Source organism: Salmo salar, chromosome ssa04 (genome assembly GCF_905237065.1).
Source record: "Salmo salar chromosome ssa04, Ssal_v3.1, whole genome shotgun sequence".
In the NCBI taxonomy this organism is placed as follows: domain Eukaryota; kingdom Metazoa; phylum Chordata; class Actinopteri; order Salmoniformes; family Salmonidae; genus Salmo; species Salmo salar.
This window is the reverse complement of record NC_059445.1, coordinates 88,834,556-88,859,169: the sequence shown is the minus strand read 5'-3', so window position 1 is coordinate 88,859,169 and position 24,614 is coordinate 88,834,556. Positions and strand designations below refer to the sequence as shown.

The following is a 24,614-nucleotide window of genomic DNA, read 5'->3' as shown; positions in this document are numbered from 1 at the left end:
AGTCCCCCTGCGCTGCGCTTAGGCTCAAATGGGCTTGTCTCCATTTCACATGGAATGTTCTTAAATTAGAAACTTATATTCGCTTTAATCCAGTGAATATGCCAATAAAAAACGTGGTGTGCCAATCTTTTCAAATAAAAAAAAAACAACTATTTTTTTCTCCTCTGTTGCAGCTGGTAAGGATTCTGAGAATACATCTGGAATCAATAAAGGGAATGAATGGTTCTGTTGATGGGGGGAAAAACACAGAAAACTACCTGATACTAAAACTAAAAGAACACTTCCATTTCAAATGTAGGATGATGTAGAATGTTTTTTCCAGGACCAGAGAGTGGTAGGATGATGTAGAATGTTTTTTCCAGGACCAGTAGGATGATGTAGAATGTTTTTTCCAGGACCAGATAGAGTGGTAGGATGATGTAGAATGTTTTTTCCAGGACCAGATAGAGTGGTAGGATGATGTAGAATGTTTTTTCCAGGACCAGATAGAGTGGTAGGATGATGTAGAATGTTTTTTCCAGGACCAGATAGAGTGGTAGGATGATGTAGAATGTTTTTTCCAGGACCAGATAGAGTGGTAGGATGATGTAGAATGTTTTTTCCAGGACCAGATAGAGTGGTAGGATGATGTAGAATGTTTTTTCCAGGACCAGATAGAGTGGTAGGATGATGTAGAATGTTTTTTCCAGGACCAGATAGAGTGGTAGGATGATGTAGAATGTTTTTTCCAGGACCAGATAGAGTGGTAGGATGATGTAGAATGTTTTTTCCAGGACCAGATAGAGTGGTAGGATGATGTAGAATGTTTTTTCCAGGACCAGATAGAGTGGTAGGATGATGTAGAATGTTTTTTCCAGGACCAGATAGAGTGGTAGGATGATGTAGAATGTTTTTTCCAGGACCAGATAGAGTGGTAGGATGATGTAGAATGTTTTTTCCAGGACCAGATAGAGTGGTAGGATGATGTAGAATGTTTTTTCCAGGACCAGATAGAGTGGTAGGATGATGTAGAATGTTTTTTCCAGGACCAGATAGAGTGGTAGGATGATGTAGAATGTTTTTTCCAGGACCAGATAGAGTGGTAGGATGATGTAGAATGTTTTTTCCAGGACCAGATAGAGTGGTAGGATGATGTAGAATGTTTTTTCCAGGACCAGATAGAGTGGTAGGATGATGTAGAATGTTTTTTCCAGGACCAGATAGAGTGGTAGGATGATGTAGAATGTTTTTTCCAGGACCAGATAGAGTGGTAGGATGATGTAGAATGTTTTTTCCCAGGACCAGATAGAGGAGAGGTGTTTGTGAAAAAAAATGGTGTGTCATGCACCTGAAGTGTCCCAAAATGGAACTCTATTCCCTACATAGTGCACTACGTTTGATCAAAGCGCCCTGGGCCTTGGTCAAACGTAGTACACTACATGAGGAATTGGCTGCTATTTGAGACAATGCTCAAATGTTCCCCACAGAGGATGGACCGTAGCCTAGATACAGGTGGTCGGTGGGTTCACTGATCTAAGATCAGTGTATCCACACCGACTCTCTACCTTGACCACCAAACTGGGGGAAAAAGCCAAACTGATCTTCGATCAGATTTCTGGGTTAACTCCGTTCTTCTCTTTCTTTAACGTGAACCATGCGGAACAAAGCGGACAGCGTCTGGGCTGATGAATCACCGATCTAACGGGCACGGTATCTGAACACACTGCACCTAGACCACAGAGCTTCTTCAACTACTCACAACCGAAGAAACACTGAAAAAGTTATTAAGGTAGGCTCTAGATATCCATGTTTTCTGTTTTATAAACTTTATGTTAAATGAAAAAATATTAAACTATTTCATGTATTCTATTCTATGTCATGTAGCCTAATATCAGTGATACTTTTTAGCCTAGATACAGAGCATTCGGGAAAGTATTCAGACCCCTTGGCTTTTTCCACAGTTTGTTATGTTACAGCGTTATTTTAAAATTGATTAAATCGTTTTTTTCCTTATCAATCTACACACAATAACCGATAATGACAAATCAAAAACTGAAATATCCCATTTACGTAAATATTCAGACCCTTTACTCAGTACTTTGTTGAAGCACCTTTGGCAGTGATTGTAGCCTCGAGTCTTCTTGGGTACGACGTTACAAGCTTGGTACACCTGTATTTGGGGAGTTTCTCCCATTCTTCTCTGCAGATCCTCTCAAGCTCTGTCAGGTTGGATGGGGACCGTTGCTGCACAGCTGTTTTCAGGTCTATCCAGAGATGTTCCATCGGTTTCAAGTCCAGGCTTTGGCTGGGCCACTCAAGGACATTCAGAGACTTGTCCCGAAGCCACTCCTGTGTTGTTTTGGCTGTGTATTTAGGGTCGTCGTCCTGTTGGAAGGCGAACCTTCGCCCCCAGTCTGAGGTCCTGAGCGCTCTGGGGCAGGTTTTCATCAAGGATCTCTCTGTACTTTGCTCTGTTCATCTTTCCCTCAATCCTGACTTGTCTCCCAGATCCTGCCGCTGAAAAACATCCCTACAGCATGATGCTGCCACCTCCATTGCTTCACCGTAGGGATGGTGCCAGGTTTCCTCCAGATGAGACACTTAGAATTCAGGCCAAAGAGTTCAGTCATGGTTTCATCAGACCAGAGAATTTTGTTTCTCATGGTCTGAGAGTCTTTAGGTGCCTTTTGGCGAACTTCAAGCGGGCTGTCATGTGCCTTTTACAAGGAGTGGCTTTCATCTGGCCTCTCTACCATAAAGGCCTGATTGGTGGATTGCTGCAGAGATGGTTTTTGTTCTGGAAGATTCTCCCATCTCCACAGAGGAACTCTGGAGCTCTGTCAGAGTGACCATTGGGTTCTTGGTCACCTCCCCGACTAAGGCCCTTCTCCCAGATTGGTCAGTTTGGCTGGGCGGCCAGCTCTAGGAAGAGTCTTGGTGGTTCCAAACTTCTTCTATTTAAGAATGATGGAGGCCACTGTGTTCTTGGGGACCTTCAATGCTGCAGAAATGTTTTGGTACCCTTCCCCAGATCTGTGCCTCGACACAATCCTGTCTCGGAGCTCTACGGACAATTCCTTCAACCTCATGGCTTGGTTTTTGCTCTGACATGCACTGTAAGACCTTATATAGACAGGTGTGTGCCTTTCCAAAAAATGTCCAATCAATTGAATTTACCACAGGTGGACTCCAATCAAGTTGTAGAAATATCTCAAGGATGATCAATGGAAACAGGATGCACCTGAACTCAATTTAGAGTCTCATAGCAAAGGATCTGAGGTATTTCTGTTAATTTTTTATACATTTGTAAAAATGTCTAAAAACCTGTTTTCGCTTATTCATTATGGGGTAAATGTGTGTAAAGGGATGAGGAAAAACATGTATTTAATCCATTTTAGAAGAAGTCTGTAACATAATAAAAATGTGGGAAAAGTCAAGGGGTCTGAATACTTTCCGAATACACCGTACCTGCTATGTAACCCTGTCGATAGATGAAATATACTTGGATCAGTTATTGGACGAGTCAATGTCCTCTGCCTGCATATATTGAGTGAATTTAGACTTTTCTTATTTTATCTTGTTAAAGACTTCTAACTGAAGATCATGTCTCTGATGCTACTGCTGGTGTTGGCGTGCCAAGCCATGGCATCACCTCGACTCTCAGTACGTACCAATCGCTGTGGGGAACATTCTACGCATACCATTCCCTGACTCTGTAATCTTCCTTAGGCTCAGCTTCTTTCACCAAGAGAGGGTGCTTTGAAAAGCTTCTGTTTACCGCTTACGAAGCCAATTTCTCTTTGGGGGACACAATGAATTGATTTATTTGATTGATTGATTGATTTTAAATTTCCTCTATGTCCCTCCGAGGCATCAGACCCCTGCGTTCTCGAACTAGAGGAGCTGAGACGTGATGTCCGTATTCTGGAGAACAAACTGTTGATCGGGGCGTGGCAGCTCAACCATGTCAAGGCACACAGCTACATCATCACCCCACCACTACCCAGGTGTAGCATGACATGTTACTGCTCTGTAGCTTTTATTCTGTTGAATCTCCCAGACATTATGGAGTCTCCCCTTCTAATCAACCCTGACCCTGCCTCTGACCCCATCCCTGACCCTGCCTCCGACCCTGACCCTGAAGATAACACTATGGAGTCTCCCCTTCTAATCAATTCTGACCCTGACCCCAACCCTGCCTCTGACCCTGACCCCAACATTGCCTCTGACCCTGACCCCAACCCTGACCCCAACCCTGCCTTTGACCCTGACCCCAACCCTGCCTTTGACCCTGACCCCAACCCTGCCTCTGACCCTGACCCCAACCCTGCCTCTGACCCTGACCCCAACCCTGCCTCTGACCCTGACCCCAACCCTGCCTCTGACCCCAACCCTGCCTCTGACCCTGACCCCAACGCTGACCCTGACCCCAACCCTGACCCTAACTCTAACCAGTATTTCAATCTTCTGGGGAGAATTGGATATGGAAAAAACTAATTTACTTTGCTTTATGTATGGACAATAAAGTAAAATTCTTCTTCTTCCTCACCCTGACCACAAACTCTGCCTCCAGCACCAACCTAACAGAGGAATACAGGACAGGAGCCCAAGCGTCTCTACCTCCAGCAGGAAGCCTCATCGTACATGACAAAGGTGAGCGATTCATAGCCTTGTTTTGCCAACTCCTACAGTATCGTCATCATTGTCAATGACCAAGACAACACTTCAACTGATTTGGGATCAGGCTAAGAGTTTACATCCTCCGTTAGCCAACAGATCTGACCCGCTGGCTTACAGCTGCACTAGGGGTCGGACAATGAGAAATGTGTTGTTCTCCTGAATTGTCTAGCAGTCATTCAATATTCTCGGTGTAACAGTTTTGGATAATGGAACAATTCGGAGTACCAATGCATTTCTCATCCCTGTATTGCTAATCTACACAGGAAGCCTGTCTGACTCTAGTGCAGCTATAAGCAGCTGTAAGCAAGAGGATCTGCTGGCTACATCCTCCGGGAACCTTTCAACATTGTCTACTGTATGGCTGTACCACCAGTCTCTTCTGAGAACACAATATGGACACAGGAGACGCTACCAGGTGTAGAAAGAGTTGAACTGTACATCAGCTCTGTTCTGTTCCGGGCACACCGTTTCTGTAACACACCGTTTCTGTAACACACCGTTTCTGTAACACACCGTTCTCCGTTCTGTTCCGGGCACACCGTTCTGTAACACACCGTTCTGTTCCGGGCACACCGTTTCTGTAACACACCGTTCTGTTCCGGGCACACCGTTCTGTAACACACCGTTCTGTAACACACCGTTCTGTTCCGGGCACACCGTTCTGTAACACACCATTCTGTAACACACCGTTCTGTTCCGGGCACACCGTTCTGTTCCGGGCACACCGTTTCTGTAACACACCGTTCTGTTCCGGGCACACCGTTTCTGTAACACACCGTTCTGTAATACACCGTTCTGTAACACACCGTTCTGTTCCGGGCACACTGTTCTGTAACACACCGTTCTGTTCCGGGCACACCGTTCTGTAACACACCGTTCTGTAACACACCGTTCTGTTCCGGGCACACCGTTCTGTTCCGGGCACACCGTTCTGTAACACACCGTTCTGTTCCTGGCACACCGTTCTGTTCCGGGCACACCGTTTCTGTAACACACCGTTCTGTTCCGGGCACACCGTTCTGTAACACACCGTTCTGTAACACACCGTTCTGTTCCGGGCACACCGTTCTGTAACACACCATTCTGTAACACACCGTTCTGTTCCGGGCACACCGTTCTGTTCCGGGCACACCGTTTCTGTAACACACCGTTCTGTTCCGGGCACACCGTTTCTGTAACACACCGTTCTGTAATACACCGTTCTGTAACACACCGTTCTGTTCCGGGCACACTGTTCTGTAACACACCGTTCTGTTCCGGGCACACCGTTCTGTAACACACCGTTCTGTAACACACCGTTCTGTTCCGGGCACACCGTTCTGTTCCGGGCACACCGTTCTGTAACACACCGTTCTGTTCCGGGCACACCGTTCTGTTCCGGGCACACCGTTTCTGTAACACACCGTTCTGTTCTGGGCACACCGTTCTGTTCCGGGCACACCGTTCTGTAACACACCGTTCTGTTCCGGGCACACCGTTCTGTAACACACCGTTCTGTTCCGGGCACACCGTTCTGTTCCGTGGCACACCGTTTCTGTAACACCTCATGATAACATGAGGAGTAGAATCATCCAATCTATTCTTGTGTTTCTCAGTCAAAAACCAAAAAAACATCTTAGGCTATTTGTGTCTATTTCTATTTCAACTATTTCAGTTGACTTTATACTAGAAGACCAGAGCTCTAATGTTGTCTGTCAAACAGGAAACTACAATATGAACATAAACAAATATTGCTGTCACAGAGAAACACACTAGTAGAGATACTCTCCAGGTACATGAAGAAAAAAAAATATGTTACGAAGTGGATAAAATCATGACCTCAGGCGATATAAAAACATCCCAGAAGGGTTACCAATTCCAAACTTAACCAGGAAGCGAGTTATCGCGAGTTATCGCCTACAGGCTGCCATAATACCTGTTTTTTTTTGGACCATAAAAAAATGTTATGCAACAGATAAAAACATGGAATTTGGAACAAATATTCCCCAGATTTTATGTAAAACATCCTAGAACTTCCAAAGATGTTAAATGGCTGCCAATGGAGATGGTAATGCATCAGAAGCTTATTAAATGACATTTTCACGCTTTTTTTTTTCTTTAAAATGAAATAATACATCAAATGTAAATCCTTAAGACCACAGGCTGGAATACATTCTTTCATCCTCTTATCTATTTTGGTATTTTGGTGCCTTAATATTAGTTATTTCAAAAAGTAAACATAAACATTTATCTAAATCTTGATGTAAATGTATATTTTATTTTGTTTATCATATTACCGTCCTCATCAAAATTTCATGAATTTTAACCGCATTCAAATAGACAAAAAATCCATAATTCCTAAACTCACTAACTTTAATCATACATCATTTAAAAGCTCATTTCCGTGAGAATGTTACACACTATATGAAGTAACTTACTTTGAAGAGATGGTGATTGGGTCTAAATAGATGTGTTGGTGATTGGTGATTGGTGATTGGTGATTGGTTATTGGTGATTGGGTCTAAATAGATGTGTTGGTGATTGGTGATTGGTGGTTGGTGATTGGTGGTTGGTGATTGGTGGTTGGTGGTTGGTTATTGGTGGTTGGTGGTTGGGTCTAAATAGATGTGTTGGTGATTGGTGGTTGGTGGTTGGTGATTGGTGGTTGGTTATTGGTGATTGGTGGTTGGTGATTGGTGGTTGGTGATTGGGTCTAAATAGACGTGTTGGTTATTGGTGATTGGTGGTTGGTGATTGGTGGTTGGTGATTGGTGGTTGGTTATTGGTGATTGGTGATTGGTGATTGGGTCTAAATAGACGTGTTGGTTATTGGTGATTGGTGGTTGGTGATTGGTGGTTGGTGATTGGTGATTGGTGGTTGGTGATTGGGTCTAAATAGACGTGTTGGTTATTGGTGATTGGTGGTTGGTGATTGGTGATTGGTTATTGGTGATTGGTGGTTGGTGGTTGGGTCTAAATAGACGTGTTGGTTATTGGTGATTGGTGATTGGTTATTGGTGATTGGTGGTTGGTGATTGGTGATTGGTGATTGGGTCTAAATAGATGTGTTGGTGATTGGTGATTGGTGGTTGGTGATTGGGTCTAAATAGATGTGTTGGTGATTGGTGATTGGGTCTAAATAGATGTGTTGGTGATTGGTGATTGCTGGTTGGGTCTAAATAGATGTGTTGGTGATTGGTGATTGGTGATTGGGTCTAAATAGATGTGTTGGTGATTGGTGGTTGGTGATTGGTGATTGGTGATTGGTTATTGGTGATTGGTGATTGGTGATTGGTGATTGGTGGTTGGTGGTTGGGTCTAAATAGATGTGTTGGTGATTGGTGATTGGTGATTGGTGATTGGTGGTTGGTGGTTGGGTCTAAATAGATGTGTTGGTGATTGGTGGTTGGGTCTAAATAGATGTGTTGGTGATTGGTGATTGGTGATTGGTGGTTGGTGATTGGTGATTGGTGATTGGTTTGAGCTAAATGCTTCTCTTAACTGCTATTTCTTGAAGTCACACCCTTCCCACTTTCACCAAAAAGAATGTCTCAGCTTCAGATGAATTACAGTATCTGCAGTTATCCTTAGATAACTCAGATAACTCCAGACTTGGGATTTGTTGAAATGTTGTCAAATATGTATTCTAGATACAATTTTTTTCTTTGGAAAAAAAAATAAAAATCACCAAAAAAGCATTTTACGTACATTTACATTTACGTCATTTAGCAGACGCTCTTATCCAGAGCGACTTACAGTAGTGAATGCATACATTTCATTTCATACTTTTTTTTTCGTACACTACCATTTAAACGTTTTGGGTCACTTAGAAATTTCCTTGTGAAAAGGCGACTCCGGGATGCTGGCCTTCTAGGCTGAGTTGCAAAGAAAAAGCCATATCTCAGACTGGCCAATAAAAAATAAAAGATTAAGATGGGCAAAATAACACAGGCACTGGACAGAGGAACTCTGCCTAGAAGGCCGGCATCCCGGAGTCGCCTTTTCACTGTTGACGTTGAGACTGGTGTTTTGCAGGGTACTATTTAATGAAGCTGCTAGTTGAGGACTTGTGAGGCGTCTGTTTCTCAAAGTAGACACTCTAATGTACTTGTCCTCTTGCTCAGTTGTGCACCGGGGCCTCCCACTCCTCTTTCTATTCTGGTTAGAGCCATTTTGCGTCATTCTGTGAAGGGAGTAGTACACAGCGTTGTACGAGATCTTTAATTTCTCGCATGGAATAGCCTTAATTTCTCAGAACAAGAATAGACTGAAGAGTTTCAGAAGAAAGTTATTATTTTCTGGACATTTTGAGCCTGTAATCAAACCCACACATGCTGATGCTCCAGATACTCAACTAGTCTAAAGAAGGCCTGTTTTATTGCTTCGTTAAACACATCAGCTGTGCTAATGTAACAGTATAGCTTCCATCCCTCTCCTCGCCCCTACCTGTGCTCGAACCGGGGACCCTCTGCGCACATCTCCAACTGCCTCCCACGAAGCATCGTTACCCATCGCTCCACAAAAGCCACGGCTTTCGGGGAACAACTACTTCAAGAGGAACAACTACTTCAAGGTCTCAGAGCGAGTGACGTCACCGATTTTAAATCCTATTAGCGCGCACCCTGCTAACTAGCTAGCCATTTCACATTGGTAACACTAACATAATTGCAAAAGGGTTTTCTAATGATCAATTAGCCTTTTAAAATGATAAACTTGGATTAGCTAACACAACGTGCCATTGGAACACAGGAGTGATGGTTGCTGATAATGGGCCTCTATACGCCTATGTAGATATTCCATTAAAAATCTGCCGTTTCCAACTACAATAGTCATTTACAACATTAACAATGTCTACACTGTATTCCTGATCAAGTTGATGTTATTTTAATGGGCAACAAATTTGCTTTTCTTTCAAAAACAAGGACCTTTTCTAAGTGACCCCAAACTTTTGAACGGTAGTGTGTATATATATATATATATGTAATTTACCTCCACAGGAACATAGACACAAGGATACTTGCATGTACACACCAGAGGAGGCTGGTGGAGGAGCTATAGGAGGATGTGCTCATTGTAAAAACTGGAATGGAATTAATGGAACAGTTTCAAACGCATCATTTATTTATTGCAAGAACAAAACATTCAAACCGTTCTGTATATGAGCTCAATACTTTCATCAAACTGTCGAATGTTTTCAACAATTCCAGCTCCTGATTCACTTCAATATTGTCCTGCAGCCACTTGATCTTCATTCGCTTCACTCATTGACGTTTCCTCCTCAAGTTCGCTCATTTAGCAGTTTTTTTAATTCCAAAGTTCGTCCTCAGAGTTGAATAAATGTCCTTTCCGTTAATCACTGTATATATTTGGTTCCTTTTTAAATCACGTTATTTTCCCGCTCCGAAGTCCGTCTCCAGTCCCTGTCTGCCGTCCATGACGATTTTAACTCTCTCTTTCTTTGCTAGCTCGGCTATGTGCTTGCCTCTGCTAGCAACACACCGTGCTAGCATTAGCCTAGACTGTACCACATTAAATAAGAATTTTAAACAGTTGTAAAAACATACTTCTTCCAGACAGAATAGTTCCTGTAGATTCAGACTTACTCATCACCAATCTGTTGTTATGTCTCGTTGGGTTTCATAACCACGTCTGTATAACAATTCAATAATGATGAGACAGGAGACATGGAATCAGTTCGACCATTTATCTGGAATGTGATCACCTCAACACATATAAAAACCCCCATGATGCTCTGCGGCACAAGGCCAATATACAACACATACTTAAATACATAAATAAATATGTAAATGTCCACTAAACAAAACTCATAGAACATTTTTACATTTTAGTCATTTAGCAGACGCTCTTATCCAGAGCGACTTACAGTAGTGAATACATACACTTCATATATATATATTTTTTTTGTACTGGCCTCCCGTGGTAATCGAACCCACAACCCTGGCGTTGCACACACAATGCTGGCGTTGCAAACACCATGCTCTACCAACTGAGCCACAGGGAACTTAAATGTTCAGTTCTAGAAAGTAGGGTGTTGGGATAAGGTCAGAAAGGTCAGTATGTCTGATAACTGGTTACAGAGGTGATGTAACAAACATAAGGTCCATTATAATGCAGTGAAGTAGAGATGGGGGCTTAAAAAGCAGACATGGACAGTGAGACGGTGTGAGGAGGTCAGGGGTCAAACGCTAGATGAGGACAGGTTGTAATGGCAGGGCTGGAAATAGACAGAGGGACACATTCTGATCATGGCTCAGACATGACTCAGCCAAACAGAAGATATTATAACAACGTCATGTCCAATAGGCTATATACTTTAATCTATTCTACTGTATTTTTAGTCCATGCCACTCTGACATTGCTCATCCTAATATTTATATATTTCTTAATTCCATTCTTCTACTTTTAAATTTGTGTTTTGTTGTGAATTGTTAGATATTACTGCACTGTTGGAGCTAGAAACACAAGCATTTCGCTACACCAACAATAACATCTGCTAAATATGTGTATGTGACCAATAAAATGTGATTTGAATTGTTTAAATAATATAATATATATATTTTTTAATGGTAATTGAGTGTTACACCTTTTCAGTAAAATGTGCCTTCATAGCAAGTTGTGATAATATCTCTGCGTGTGTCACCTCTCATCTCCAGACTGCTCTGAGCTGTATGACAGACAGAGGCCAGACTCCGGGTTTTACCGGATCAAACCCAGAGTGGATCAGGAGCCGGTTCTAGTCTACTGTGACATGGAAGATGGAGGGGGATGGACTGTTATACAGCGACGAAGACATGGCAGGGTTGACTTCAACAGGTGTGTGTGTGTGTGTGTGTGTGTGTGTGTGTGTGTGTGTGTGTGTGTGTGTGTGTACGATCTTTGGAAAGCTGGCCTGTTTAACCTCTGTAATCAGCTAGTAGTTTTTCACATCAGCACTGTGGCATCCAGCTACTAGCTACTGTGTGTCAAATCAAATTGTATTAGTCCTCCTCCTTTCCCTGTAGTCCACATTCATCTCCTTTGTCTTGATCACGTCAGCATAGTGACGGAAGGGGAAGCAGCAAGTGTGAGACTTTAACCAGTGAATGTTCTCTCCTCCATAGAGACTGAACCAATGAATGTTCTCTCCTCCATAGAGACTGAACCAATGAATGTTCTCTCCTCCATAGAGACTGAACCAATGAATATTCTAGACTGAATCAGTGAATGTTCTAGACTGAATCAGTGAATGTTCTCTCCTCCTTGGAGACTGAACCAGTGAATGTTCTCTCCTCTATAGAGACCGAACCAGTGAATGTTCTCTCCTCTATAGAGACTGAACCAGTGAATGTTCTCTCCTCTATAGAGACTGAACCAGTGAATGCTCTCTCCTCCATAGAGACTGAACCAGTGAATGCTCTCTCCTCTATAGAGACCGAACCAGTGAATGTTCTCTCCTCCATAGAGACTGAACCAGTGAATGTTCTCTCCTCCATAGAGACTGAACCAGTGAATGTTCTCTCCTCTATAGAGACTGAACCAGTGAATGTTCTCTCCTCTATAGAGACTGAACCAGTGAATGTTCTCTCCTCCATAGAGACTGAACCAGTGAATGTTCTCTCCTCTATAGAGACTGAACCAGTGAATGTTCTCTCCTCCATAGAGACTGAACCAGTGAATGTTCTCTCCTCTATAGAGACTGAACCAGTGAATGTTCTCTCCTCCATAGAGACTGAACCAGTGAATGTTCTCTCCTCTATAGAGACTGAACCAGTGAATGTTCTCTCCTCCATAGAGACTGAACCAGTGAATGTTCTCTCCTCCATAGAGACTGAACCAGTAAATGTTCTCTCCTCCATAGAGACTGAACCAGTGAATGTTCTCTCCTCCATAGAGACTGACCCAGTGAATGTTCTCTCCTCTATACAGACTGAACCAGTGAATGCTCTCTCTTCCATAGAGACTGAACCAGTGAATGTTCTCTCCTCTATAGAGACTGAATCAGTGAATGCTCTAGACTGAACCAGTGAATGTTCTCTCCTCCCTGGAGACTGAATCAGTGAATATGTTCTCCTCCATAGAGACTGAATCAGTGAATATTTTCTCCTCCATAGAGACTGGGTGGACTACAGAGACGGGTTTGGAGACTTTAAACTGTGGAACGATGAATTCTGGCTGGGCAACGAACACATCCATTCCCTGGTGAAGGACGGTAAGATCTGGGGCCATCTGGGGCCATATGGGGCCATATGTAAAATAAATGTAAAGTGTAATGTAATGTAAAATATGTAGGCTGTCAACCCTAACCCTGTGAGAGGCTTGATACATACGGCCCCAGAACACATTCACTCTCTGGTTTTAGGGCAGCAGGTAGCCTAGTGGTTAAGGGCCAGTAAGGGACAGTAAGGGCCAGTAAGGGCCAGTAAGGGCCAGTAAGGGCCAGTAAGGGCCAGTAAGGGCCAGTAAGAGCCAGTAAAGGCCAGTAAAGGCCAGTAAAGGCCAGTAAAGGCCAGTAAGAGCCAGTAAAGGCCAGTAAAGGCCAGTAAGAGCCAGTAAAGGCCAGTAAGAGCCAGTAAAGGCCAGTAAGGGCCAGTAAGAGCCAATAAGGGCCAGTAAAGGCCAGTAAATGCCAGTAAGGGCCAGTAAGGGCCAGTAAGGGCCAGTAAGGGCCAGTAAGAGCCAGTAAAGGCCAGTAAAGGCCAGTAAAGGCCAGTAAAGGCCAGTAAGAGCCAGTAAAGGCCAGTAAAGGCCAGTAAGAGCCAGTAAAGGCCAGTAAGAGCCAGTAAAGGCCAGTAAGGGCCAGTAAGAGCCAATAAGGGCCAGTAAGGGCCAGTAAGGGCCAGTAAGGGCCAGTACGAGCCAGTAAGGGCCAGTAAGGGCCAGTAAGAGCCAGTAAGGGCCAGTAAGGGCCAGTAAGGGCCAGTAAGGGCCAGTAAGGGCCAGTAAGGGCCAGTAAGGGCCAGTAAAGGCCAGTAAGGGCCAGTACGAGCCAGTAAGGGCCAGTAAGGGCCAGTAAAGGCCAGTAAGGGCCAGTAAGAGCCAGTAAGGGCCAGTAAGGGCCAGTAAGAGCCAGTAAGGGCCAGTAAGGGCCAGTAAGAGCCAGTAAGAGCCAGTAAGGGCCAGTAAGGGCCAGTAAGAGCCAGTAAGAGCCAGTAAGGGACAGTAAGGGCCAGTAAGAGCCAGTAAGGGCCAGTAAGGGCCAGTAAGAGCCAGTAAAGGCCAGTAAGGGCCAGTAAGGACTAATAAGGGCCAGTAAAGGCCAGTAAGGGCCAGTAAAGGCCAGTAAGGACTAATAAGGGCCAGTAAGGGCCAGTAAGGACTAATAAGGGCCAGTAAGGGCCAGTAAGGACTAATAAGGGCCAGTAAGGGCCAGTAAGGGCCAGTAAGGGCCAGTACGAGCCAGTAAGGGCCAGTAAGGGCCAGTAAGAGCCAGTAAGGGCCAGTAAGGGCCAGTAAGGGCCAGTAAGAGCCAGTAAGGGCCAGTAAAGGCCAGTAAGGTCCCGTAAGCGAAAGGTCACTGGTTTGAACCCCTGAGCCATCAGGGTGGAAAAATCTGCCGTTCTGCCCTTGAGCACAGCCACTCCATTCTGCTCTGATTCAGAGGAACGAGATAAACGAGATGGGAGTAACAATACAGGCTATTTGCTCTGAGACAGGCATAATAATGTAATGAAACAAGCAGGGAGCAGGTTTCGAAACCCTCAACATTCTAGTCCGGCACGCTATCGACTGTACCCAAATGTATTAATTGGGGTTGGGGCTGATTGGAATCTTTTAACTTTAACATGTGGAAAGGGGGAAAGTATTATTATTCGTTATTCACCAGCGTAGCAGGGTGGGCTATTAACTGAACAATAGACTATTCAACCTTTACTAAAGAATTGCCTAATAGCCGAGCTACTTGAGGTGTGAACCAACCCCCCCAACTTGAGGTAGGTGTGAACCCCCCCCCCTCTCTCCCCAACTTGAGGTAGGTGTGAACCCCCCCCCCTTTCCCCTCCCTCCCCAACTTGAGGTAGGTGTGAACCCCCCTCCCCAACTTGAGGTAGGTGTGAAACCCCCCCCCCTTTCCCCTCCCTCCCCAACTTGAGGTAGGTGTGAACCCTCCCTCCCCAACTTGAGGTAGGTGTGAACCCCCCTCCCCCCCTCCCCAACTTGAGGTAGGTGTGAACCCCCCTCCCCTCCCTCCCCAACTTGAGGTAGGTGTGAACCCCCCTCCCCTCCCTCCCCAACTTGAGGTAGGTGTGAACCCCCCTCCCCAACTTGAGTTAGGTGTGAACCCCCCTCCCCAACTTGAGGTAGGTGTGAAACCCCCCCCTCCCCAACATGAGGTAGGTGTGAACCCCCCCCCTCCCCAACATGAGGTAGGTGTGAACCCCCCCTCCCCAACTTGAGGTAGGTGTGAACCCCCCCGACCCCTCCCCAACATGATGTAGGTGTGAACCCCCCTTTCCCCCCCAACTTGAGGTAGGTGTGAACCCCCCCCTAACTTGAGGTAGGTGTGAACCCCCCCCTTTCCCCCCCCACAACATGATGTAGGTGTGAACCCCCCCTTTCCCCCCCTAACTTGAGGTAGGTGTGAACCCCCCCTTTCCCCCCCACAACTTGATGTAGGTGTGAACCCCCCCTTTCCCCCCCCAACTTGAGGTAGGTGTGAACCCCCCCTTTCCCCCCCAACTTGATGTAGGTGTGAACCCCCCCCCCCCCCCCCCCAACTTGAGGTAGGTGTGAACCCCCCTTTCCCCCCCTAACTTGAGGTAGGTGTGAACCCCCCCCCTTTCCCCCCCCACAACTTGATGTAGGTGTGAACCCCCCTTTTCCCCCCCCAACTTGAGGTAGGTGTGAACCCCCCCTTTCCCCCCCCAACTTGATGTAGGTGTGAACCCCCCCCCTCCCCCCCCAACTTGAGGTAGGTGTGAACCCCCCCTCCCCAGCTTGAGGTAGGTAGGAACCCCCTCCCCAACTTGAGAATGTCTCACCCCATGTTCAACAATTCAAATCAATCAAATGTATTTCTAAAGCCCTTCTTACATCAGCTGATATCTCAAAGTGCTGTACAGAAACCCAGCCTAAAACCCCAAACAGCAAGCAATGCAGGTGTAGAAGCATGGTGGCTAGGAAAAACTCCCTAGAAAGGCCAAAACCTGGGAAGAAACCTATAGAGGAACCAGGCTATGAGGGGTGGCCAGTCCTCTTCTGGCTGTGCTGGGTTGAGATTATAACAGAATATGGCCAAGATGTTCAAATGTTCATAGATGACCAGCAGGGTCAAATAATAATAATCACAGTGGTTGTAGAGGGTGCAACAAGTCAGCACCTCAGGAGTAAATGTCAGTTGACTTTTCATAGCCGATCATTCAGAGTATCTCTACCGCTCTTGCTGTCTCTAGAGAGTTGAAAACATCAGGTCTGGGACAGGTAGCACGTCCGGTGAACAGGTCATGGTTCTATAGCCGCAGGCAGAACAGTTGAAACTGGAGCAGAAGCATGACCAGGTGGACTGGGGACAGCAAGGAGTCATCAGACCAGGTAGTCCTGAGGCATGGTCCTAGGGCTCAGGTTCTCAGAGAGAGAAAGAATGAAAGAAAGAAAGGAGAGACAGAAAGAGAGAAAAATGGAGAAAAAGCGAGAGAGAATTAGAGAGAGCATACTTAAATTCACACAGGACACTGGATAAGACAGGAGAAATACTCCAGATATAACAGACTGATCCTAGCCCCCCGACACATAAACTACTGCAGCATAAATACTGGAGGCTGAGACAGGAGGGGTCAGGAGACACTGTGGCCCCATCCGACGATACCCCCGGACAGGGCCAAACAGGCAGGATATAACCCCACCCACTTTGCCAAAGCACAGCCCCCACACCACTAGAGGGATATCATCAACCACCAACTTACCATCCTGAGACAAGGCCGAGTATAGCCCACGAAGATCTCCCCCATGGCACAACCTAAGGGGGGGGGGGTCACGTCAGTGAAACCCTGAGGGTTTTGTTTTTCTCAGAATAGAAACACCATAATATTAATCTAATTAATTAAGCCAAGTTTCTTAAAATCAATCCCACATACTATGTTATTACAAAACAGGTTTTATATTCTCTGGTGATGCCAATATGGAAGACTATCAAATACTTCTCAAAGATGCCCTCTGGTTGTCAAACTAGCACTAACTTGCATTAACAGAAAAAATATCTGACTATTAAACTGCCTACTACTCGGGCTCAGAACGTAGGATATGCATATTAGTAGATTTGGATAGAAAACACTCTGAAGTTTCTAAAACTGTTTGAATGATGTCTGTGAGTATAACAGAACTCATATGGCAGGCAAAAACTTGAGAAAAAAATCCAACCAGGAAGTGGTTTGAAGTTTTTCAAGACTGGGCCTATTCAGTATACAGTGACTTAGGGTTCATTTTGCACTTCCTACGGCTTCCACTAGATGTCAACAGTCTTTAGAACATTGTTTCAGGCTTCTACAGTTAACAGAGAGCGAAGAAGACCTCCTGGAGTCTGATGACCGAGAGAATGACATGGCCTCAGTTGCGCGTGTTCACGTGGGAGGTAGCTGTGTTCTATTACATTTTTGAAGACATTTGAATCGTCCGGTTGGAATATTATTTAACTTTTATGTTAAAAAGGCCCTAAAGATTGATCCTATACATCGTTTGACATGTTTCTACGATCGTAAATATAACTTTTTTTGACTTTTCGTCGTGAAATTTTCTGCGCGCTTCCTACATTTGGAGTAGCTTACTGAACGCGCTAACAAAAAGGACATAAATGATGGACTTTATCAAACAAAACAACATTTATTGTGGACCTGGGATACCTGGGATTCCTGGGAGTGCATTCTGATGAAGTTCATCAAAGGTAAGTGAATATTTATAATGCTATTTATGATTTTAGATGACTCCAAAATGGCGGGTATCTGTATTGCCTAGTGTTGTTTTCTGAGCGCAGTACTCAGATTATTGCAAAGTGTGCTTTCCCCGTGAAGCTTTTTTGAAATCTGTCACAGCGTTTGCATAAAGGAGATGTTCATCTATAATTCTTTGAATAACAGTTTAATATTTTATCAACGTTTATGATGAGTATTTCTATAAATTGTCGTGCTCATTCACCGGAAGTTTTCGGAGGAAAAGCATTTCTGAACATTACGGGCCAATATAAAATGAGGTTTTTGGATATAAATATGAACTTTATCGAGCAAAACATACATGTATCGTGTAACATGAAGTCCTATGAGTGCCATCTGATGAAGATCATCAAAGGTTAGTGCAGCACGTAAAGTGTACCGCAGTATGACACAACTTTTAAAAGTGTGTGTGTGTGTAATAATGTGTGTGTGTGTGTGTAATAATGTGTGTGTGTGTAATAATGTGTGTGTGTGTAATAATGTGTGTGTGTGTAATAATGTGTAATTTGTGTGTGTGTAATGTTTGTAGTGTGTGTGTGTGTGTGTGTGTGTGTGTAATAATGTGTGTGTGTGTGCAATAATGTGCATGTGTGTAATAATGTGTCTGTGTATGTGTGTAATAATGTGTGTGTAATATGTATGTATGTGTGTGTGTGTGTGTGTAATAATGTGCGTGTGTGTAATATGTCTGTGTGTGTGTGTGTGTGTAATAATGTGTGTGTAATATGTATGTATGTGTGTGTGTGTGTAATAATGTGTGTGTAATATGTATGTATGTGTGTGTGTGTGTGTGTGTAATATGTATGTGTGTGTGTGTGTGTGTGTGTGTGTGTGTGTGTGTGTGTGTGTGTGTGTAATAATGTGTGTGTGTGTAATAATGTGTGTGTGTGTAATAATGTGTGTGTGTGTAATAATGTGTAATTTGTGTGTGTGTAATGTTTGTAGTGTGTGTGTGTGTGTGTGTGTGTGTGTGTAATAATGTGTGTGTGTGTGCAATAATGTGCATGTGTGTAATAATGTGTCTGTGTATGTGTGTAATAATGTGTGTGTAATATGTATGTATGTGTGTGTGTGTGTGTGTGTAATAATGTGTGTGTAATATGTATGTGTGTGTGTGTGTGTGTGTGTAATATGTATGTGTGTGTGTGTGTGTGTGTGTGTGTGTGTGTGTGTGTGTGTGTGTGTGTGTGTGTGTGTGTGTGTGTGTAATAATGTGTGTGTGTGTGTGTGGGTTTGAGGTGAGAACCTGGTGAAGATAGATCTGATGGACTGGAGCGGAGCGAAGACTCATACCTACTACCAGAACTTCAGGATCACAGACGAGAAGGTAAGACACACAGAAGACTGTGTATAATCTGTGGGATGGCTGGTAACAGGCTGTGATATGGCTGGTAACAGGCTGTGGGATGGCTGGTAACAGGCTGTGGGATGGCTGGTAACAGGCTGTGGGATGGCTGGTAACAGGCTGTGATATGGCTGGTAACAGCCTGTGATATGGCTGGTAACAGGCTGTGGGATGGCTGGTAACAGCCTCTGATATGGCTGGTAACAGCCTGTGATATGGCTGGTAACAGGCTGTGGGATGGCTGGTAACAGGCTGTGGGATGGCTGGTAACAGGCTGTGATATGGCTGGTAACAGCCTGTGATATGGCTGGTAACAGGCTGTGGGATGGCTGGTAACAGGCTGTGTGATGGCTGGTAACAGTCTGGAGATGGCTGGTAACAGTCTGGAGATGGCTGGTAACAGTCTGGGGATGGCTGGTAACAGTCTGGGGATGGCTGGTAACAGCCTGTGGGATGGCTGGTAACAGTCTGGGGATGGCTGGTAACAGGCTGTGGGATGGCTGGTAACAGGCTGTGGGATGGCTGGTAACAGGCTGTGATATGGCTGGTAACAGTCTGTGGGATGGCTGGTAACAGCCTGTGATATGGCTGGTAACAGGCTGTGGGATGGCTGGTAACAGGCTGTGGGATGGCTGGTAACAGGCTGTGGGATGGCTGGTAACAGGCTGTGGGATGGCTGGTAACAGGCTGTGGGATGGCTGGTAACAGTCTGGGGATGGCTGGTAACAGGCTGTGTGATGGCTGGTAACAGTCTGTGAGATGGCTGGTAACAGTCTGGGGATGGCTGGTAACAGTGTGTAGGAAGGCTGGTAACAGTCTGGGGATGGCTGGTAACAGTCTGGGGATGGCTGGTAACAGGCTGTGTGATGGCTGGTAACAGTCTGGAGATGGCTGGTAACAGTCTGGGGATGGCTGGTAACAGTGTGTAGGAAGGCTGGTAACAGTCTGGGGATGGCTGGTAACAGTCTGTGGGATGGCTGGTAACAGTGTGTAGGAAGGCTGGTAACAGTCTGTGGGATGGCTGGTAACAGGCTGTGGGATGGCTGGTAACAGTCTGGGGATGGCTGGTAACAGTCTGGGGATGGCTGGTAACAGTCTGTGGGATGGCTGGTAACAGTCTGTGAGATGGCTGGTAACAGTCTGGGGATGGCTGGTAACAGTCTGTGGGATGGCTGGTAACAGGCTGTGTACTTCTGATTGAACTCATTTCATTATCTTTAGTAGTCATGGGGGCTACTCTGTCAGGTGGACAGAAAGTTTTTAAAAGCCAGATGGGTTTAACAATTTACTTTTAATTAATTTGTACAAATTTCAGAAAACATAATTCCACTTGGACATGATGGGGTACTCTGTGTAGGCCAGTGACCCCCCCCCCCCAAAAAAAATCTAAATTTAAGCTATTTTAAATTCAGGCTGTAACACAACAAAATGTGTAAAAAGTCAAGGTGTGTGAATACTTCCTGAAAGCGTCCACTTCCTGTAGATTATACTCATTTCAGATCTCTTTGACCTTCTAATTGCTAGAGACGCAGCTTATTGTAACACTTTACCTTCTTCCCACAAGGAAATTATATGAAATGCATGGGCCATTATGCATCATTTAAATTGTACGGCCTTTCAATAACTTGCAGGGATGGGCCCTCGGAAATGTCTTAATCATAGGCTACTTCTCTGTTTCCTTTTTCTATCGTGTTAAATATCAGTCACTGTCAGCATGGACCGTCAGTAGGTCTAATAACAAATATTCAACTGCCAATTCCACTGTTAGTTCCCTTCAGTTGGTATAGACTACATTATCATTCCATTACGCTGTTAGTTCCCTTCAGTTGGTATAGCCTACATTATCATTACATTACACTGTTAGTTCCCTTCAGTTGGTATAGCCTACATTATCATTCCATTTAATGACACTGTCAGTCCCCTTCAGTTGGTATAGCCTACATTATCATTCCATTACACTGTTAGTTCCCTTCAGTTGGTATAGCCTACATTATCATTCCATTACGCTGTTAGTTCCCTTCAGTTGGTATAGCCTACATTATCATTCCATTACACTGTTAGTTCCCTTCAGTTGGTATAGCCTACATTATCATTCCATTACGCTGTTAGTTCCCTTCAGTTGGTATAGCCTACATTATCATTACATTACACTGTTAGTTCCCTTCAGTTGGTATAGACTACATTATCATTACATTACACTGTTAGTTCCCTTCAGTTGGTATAGCCTACATTATCATTCCATTACATTGTTAGTTCCCTTCAGTTGGTATAGTCTACATTATCATTCCATTCCATTGTTAGTTCCCTTCAGTTGGTATAGTCTACATTATCATTCCATTACATTGTTAGTTCCCTTCAGTTGGTATAGTCTACATTATCATTCCATTACATTGTTAGTTCCCTTCAGTTGGTATAGCCTACATTATCATTCCATTACATTGTTAGTTCCCTTCAGTTGGTATAGCCTACAATATCATTCCATTCCATTGTTAGTTCCCTTCAGTTGGTATAGTCTACATTATCATTCCATTTAATGACACTGTTAGTTCCCTTCAGTTGGTATAGACTACATTATCATTCCATTACACTGTTAGTTCCCTTCGGTTGGTATAGCCTACATTATCATTCCATTTAATGACACTGTTAGTTCCCTTCAGTTGGTATAGCCTACATTATCATTCCATTTAATGACACTGTTAGTTCCCTTCAGTTGGTATAGTCTACATTATCATTCCATTACGCTGTTAGTTCCCTTCAGTTGGTATAGTCTACATTATCATTCCATTACATTGTTAGTTCCCTTCAGTTGGTATAGGCTACATTATCATTCCATTTAATGACACTGTTAGTTCCCTTCAGTTGGTATAGCCTACATTATCATTCCATTACGCTGTTAGTTCCCTTCAGTTGGTATAGCCGACATTATCATTCCATTACATTGTTAGTTCCCTTCAGTTGGTATAGGCAACATTATCATTCCATTTAATGACACTGTTAGTTCCCTTCAGTTGGTATAGCCTACATTATCATTCCATTACGCTGTTAGTTCCCTTCAGTTGGTATAGCCTACATTATCATTCCATTTAATTACACGGTTAGTTCCTTTCAGTTGTGATAGCCTACATTATCATTCCATTTAATGACACTGTTAGTTCCCTTCAGTTGGTATAGCCTACATTATCATTCCATTTAATGACACTGTTAGTTCCCTTCAGTTGGTATAGCCTACATTATCATTCCATTTAATGACACTGTTAGTTCCCTTCAGTTGGTATAACCTACACTATCATTCCATTTAATGACACTGTTAGTTCCCTTCAGTTGGTATAGTCTACATTATCATTCCATTTAATGACACTGTTAGTTCCCTTCAGTTGGTATAGTCTACATTATCATTACATTACATTGTTAGTTCTCTTCAGTTGGTATAGCCTACATTATCATTCCATTTAATGACACTGTCAGTCCCCTTCAGTTGGTATAGCCTACATTATCATTCCATTTAATGACACTGTTAGTTCCCTTAAGTTGGTATAGCCTACATTATCATTCCATTTAATGACACTGTTAGTTCCCTTCAGTTGGTATAGTCTACATTATCATTCCATTACACTGTTAGTTCTCTTCAGTTGGTATAGCCTACATTATCATTCCATTTAATGACACTGTTAGTTCCCTTCAGTTGGTATAGCCTACATTATCATTCCATTACATTGTTAGTTCCCTTCAGTTGGTATAGCCTACATTATCATTCCATTCCATTGTTAGTTCCCTTCAGTTGGTATAGTCTACATTATCATTCCATTTAATGACACTGTTAGTTCCCTTCAGTTGGTATAGCCTACATTATCATTCCATTTAATGACACTGTTAGTTCCCTTCAGTTGGTATATCCTACATTATCATTCCATTACATTGTTAGTTCCCTTCAGTTGGTGTAGCCTACATTATCATTCCATTACACTGTTAGCTCCCTTCAGTTGGTATAACCTGCATTATCATTCCATTTAATTACACTTTTAGTTCCCTTCAGTTGGTATAGGCTACATTATCATTCCATTACATTGTTAGTTCCCTTCAGTTGGTATAGCCTACATTATCATTCCATTTAATGACACTGTTAGTTCCCTTCAGTTGGTATAGGCTACATTATCATTCCATTACATTGTTAGTTCTCTTCAGTTGGTATAGCCTACATTATCATTCCATTTAATGACACTGTCAGTCCCCTTCAGTTGGTATAGCCTACATTATCATTCCATTTAATGACACTGTTAGTTCCCTTCAGTTGGTATAGCCTACATTATCATTCCATTTTATGACACTGTTAGTTCCCTTCAGTTGGTATAGTCTACATTATCATTCCATTACACTGTTAGTTTTCTTCAGTTGGTATAGCCTACATTATCATTCCATTTAATGACACTGTCAGTCCCCTTCAGTTGGTATAGTCTACATTATCATTCCATTTAATGACACTGTTAGTTCCCTTCAGTTGGTATAGGCTACATTATCATTCCATTACATTGTTAGTTCCCTTCAGTTGGTATAGCCTACATTATCATTCCATTACATTGTTAGTTCCCTTCAGTTGGTATAGCCTACATTATCATTCCATTACATTGTTAGTTCCCTTCAGTTGGTATAGCCTACATTATCATTCCATTCCATTGTTAGTTCCCTTCAGTTGGTATAGTCTACATTATCATTCCATTTAATGACACTGTTAGTTCCCTTCAGTTGGTATAGCCTACATTATCATTCCATTTAATGACACTGTTAGTTCCCTTCAGTTGGTATAGCCTACATTATCATTCCATTACATTGTTAGTTCCCTTCTGTTGGTGTAGCCTACATTATCATTCCATTACACTGTTAGCTCCCTTCAGTTGGTATAATCTACATTATCATTCCATTTAATTACACTGTTAGTTCCCTTCAGTTGGTATAGCCTACATTATCATTCCATTTAATGACACTGTTAGTTCCCTTCAGTTGGTATAGCCTACATTATCATTCCATTACATTGTTAGTTCCCTTCAGTTGGTGTAGCCTACATTATCATTCCATTACACTGTTAGCTCCCTTCAGTTGGTATAACCTACATTATCATTCCATTTAATTACACTTTTAGTTCTCTTCAGTTTGTATAGCCTACATTATCATTCCATTACACTGTCAGTTCTCTTCAGTTTGTACAGCCTACACGGTACTACTGTACTCCAACCTTTACTATCTACCCCCTTGTACCTCTCTTCCCTTTCCTTCCCTCTTTCTCCTCGCCATCCCTCCTCCCCTTCCCTCCATCCCTCCCCCAGCATAGCTACTGTCTGCTAGCCTCACAAGCCACCTGATCTCGCGAGCTTACATGAACGTTAGCTACATGTATCTGTGTAATATACTGTAAGCTCGCGAGATATGGCGTCTTGCGAGGCTAATCGTCTATAGTATGGTGGTCTAGTGGTCTAGGAGGGGAGGCTAATCGTCTATAGTATGGTGGTCTAGGAGGGAGGCTAATCGTCTATAGTATGGTGGTCTAGGAGGGGAGGCTAATCGTCTATAGTATGGTGGTCTAGGAGGGGAGGCTAATCGTCTATAGTATGGTGGTCTAGGAGGGGAGGCTAATCGTCTATAGTATGGTGGTCTAGGAGGGGAGGCTAATCGTCTATAGTATGGTGGTCTATTGGTCTAGGAGGGGAGGCTAATCGTCTATA

General features: G+C 43.7%; 1 protein-coding gene across 1 annotated transcript in view; it reads left to right on the top strand.

Annotated features, from left to right (window-relative positions):
• Positions 1-1,383: 1,383 nt before the first annotated feature.
• fgl1b (fibrinogen like 1B) overlaps positions 1,384-24,614 on the top strand; it is a 46,314-nt gene continuing 23,083 nt past the window's right edge. The window contains exons 1-7 of the mRNA XM_045717482.1: positions 1,384-1,768; positions 3,566-3,642; positions 3,850-3,986; positions 4,553-4,632; positions 11,313-11,472; positions 12,750-12,847; positions 18,794-18,882. Of these exons, the coding sequence (XP_045573438.1) occupies positions 3,583-3,642; positions 3,850-3,986; positions 4,553-4,632; positions 11,313-11,472; positions 12,750-12,847; positions 18,794-18,882 (624 nt within the window). The 5' untranslated portion in view covers positions 1,384-1,768; positions 3,566-3,582. The remainder of the gene's footprint in view (positions 1,769-3,565; positions 3,643-3,849; positions 3,987-4,552; positions 4,633-11,312; positions 11,473-12,749; positions 12,848-18,793; positions 18,883-24,614) is intronic.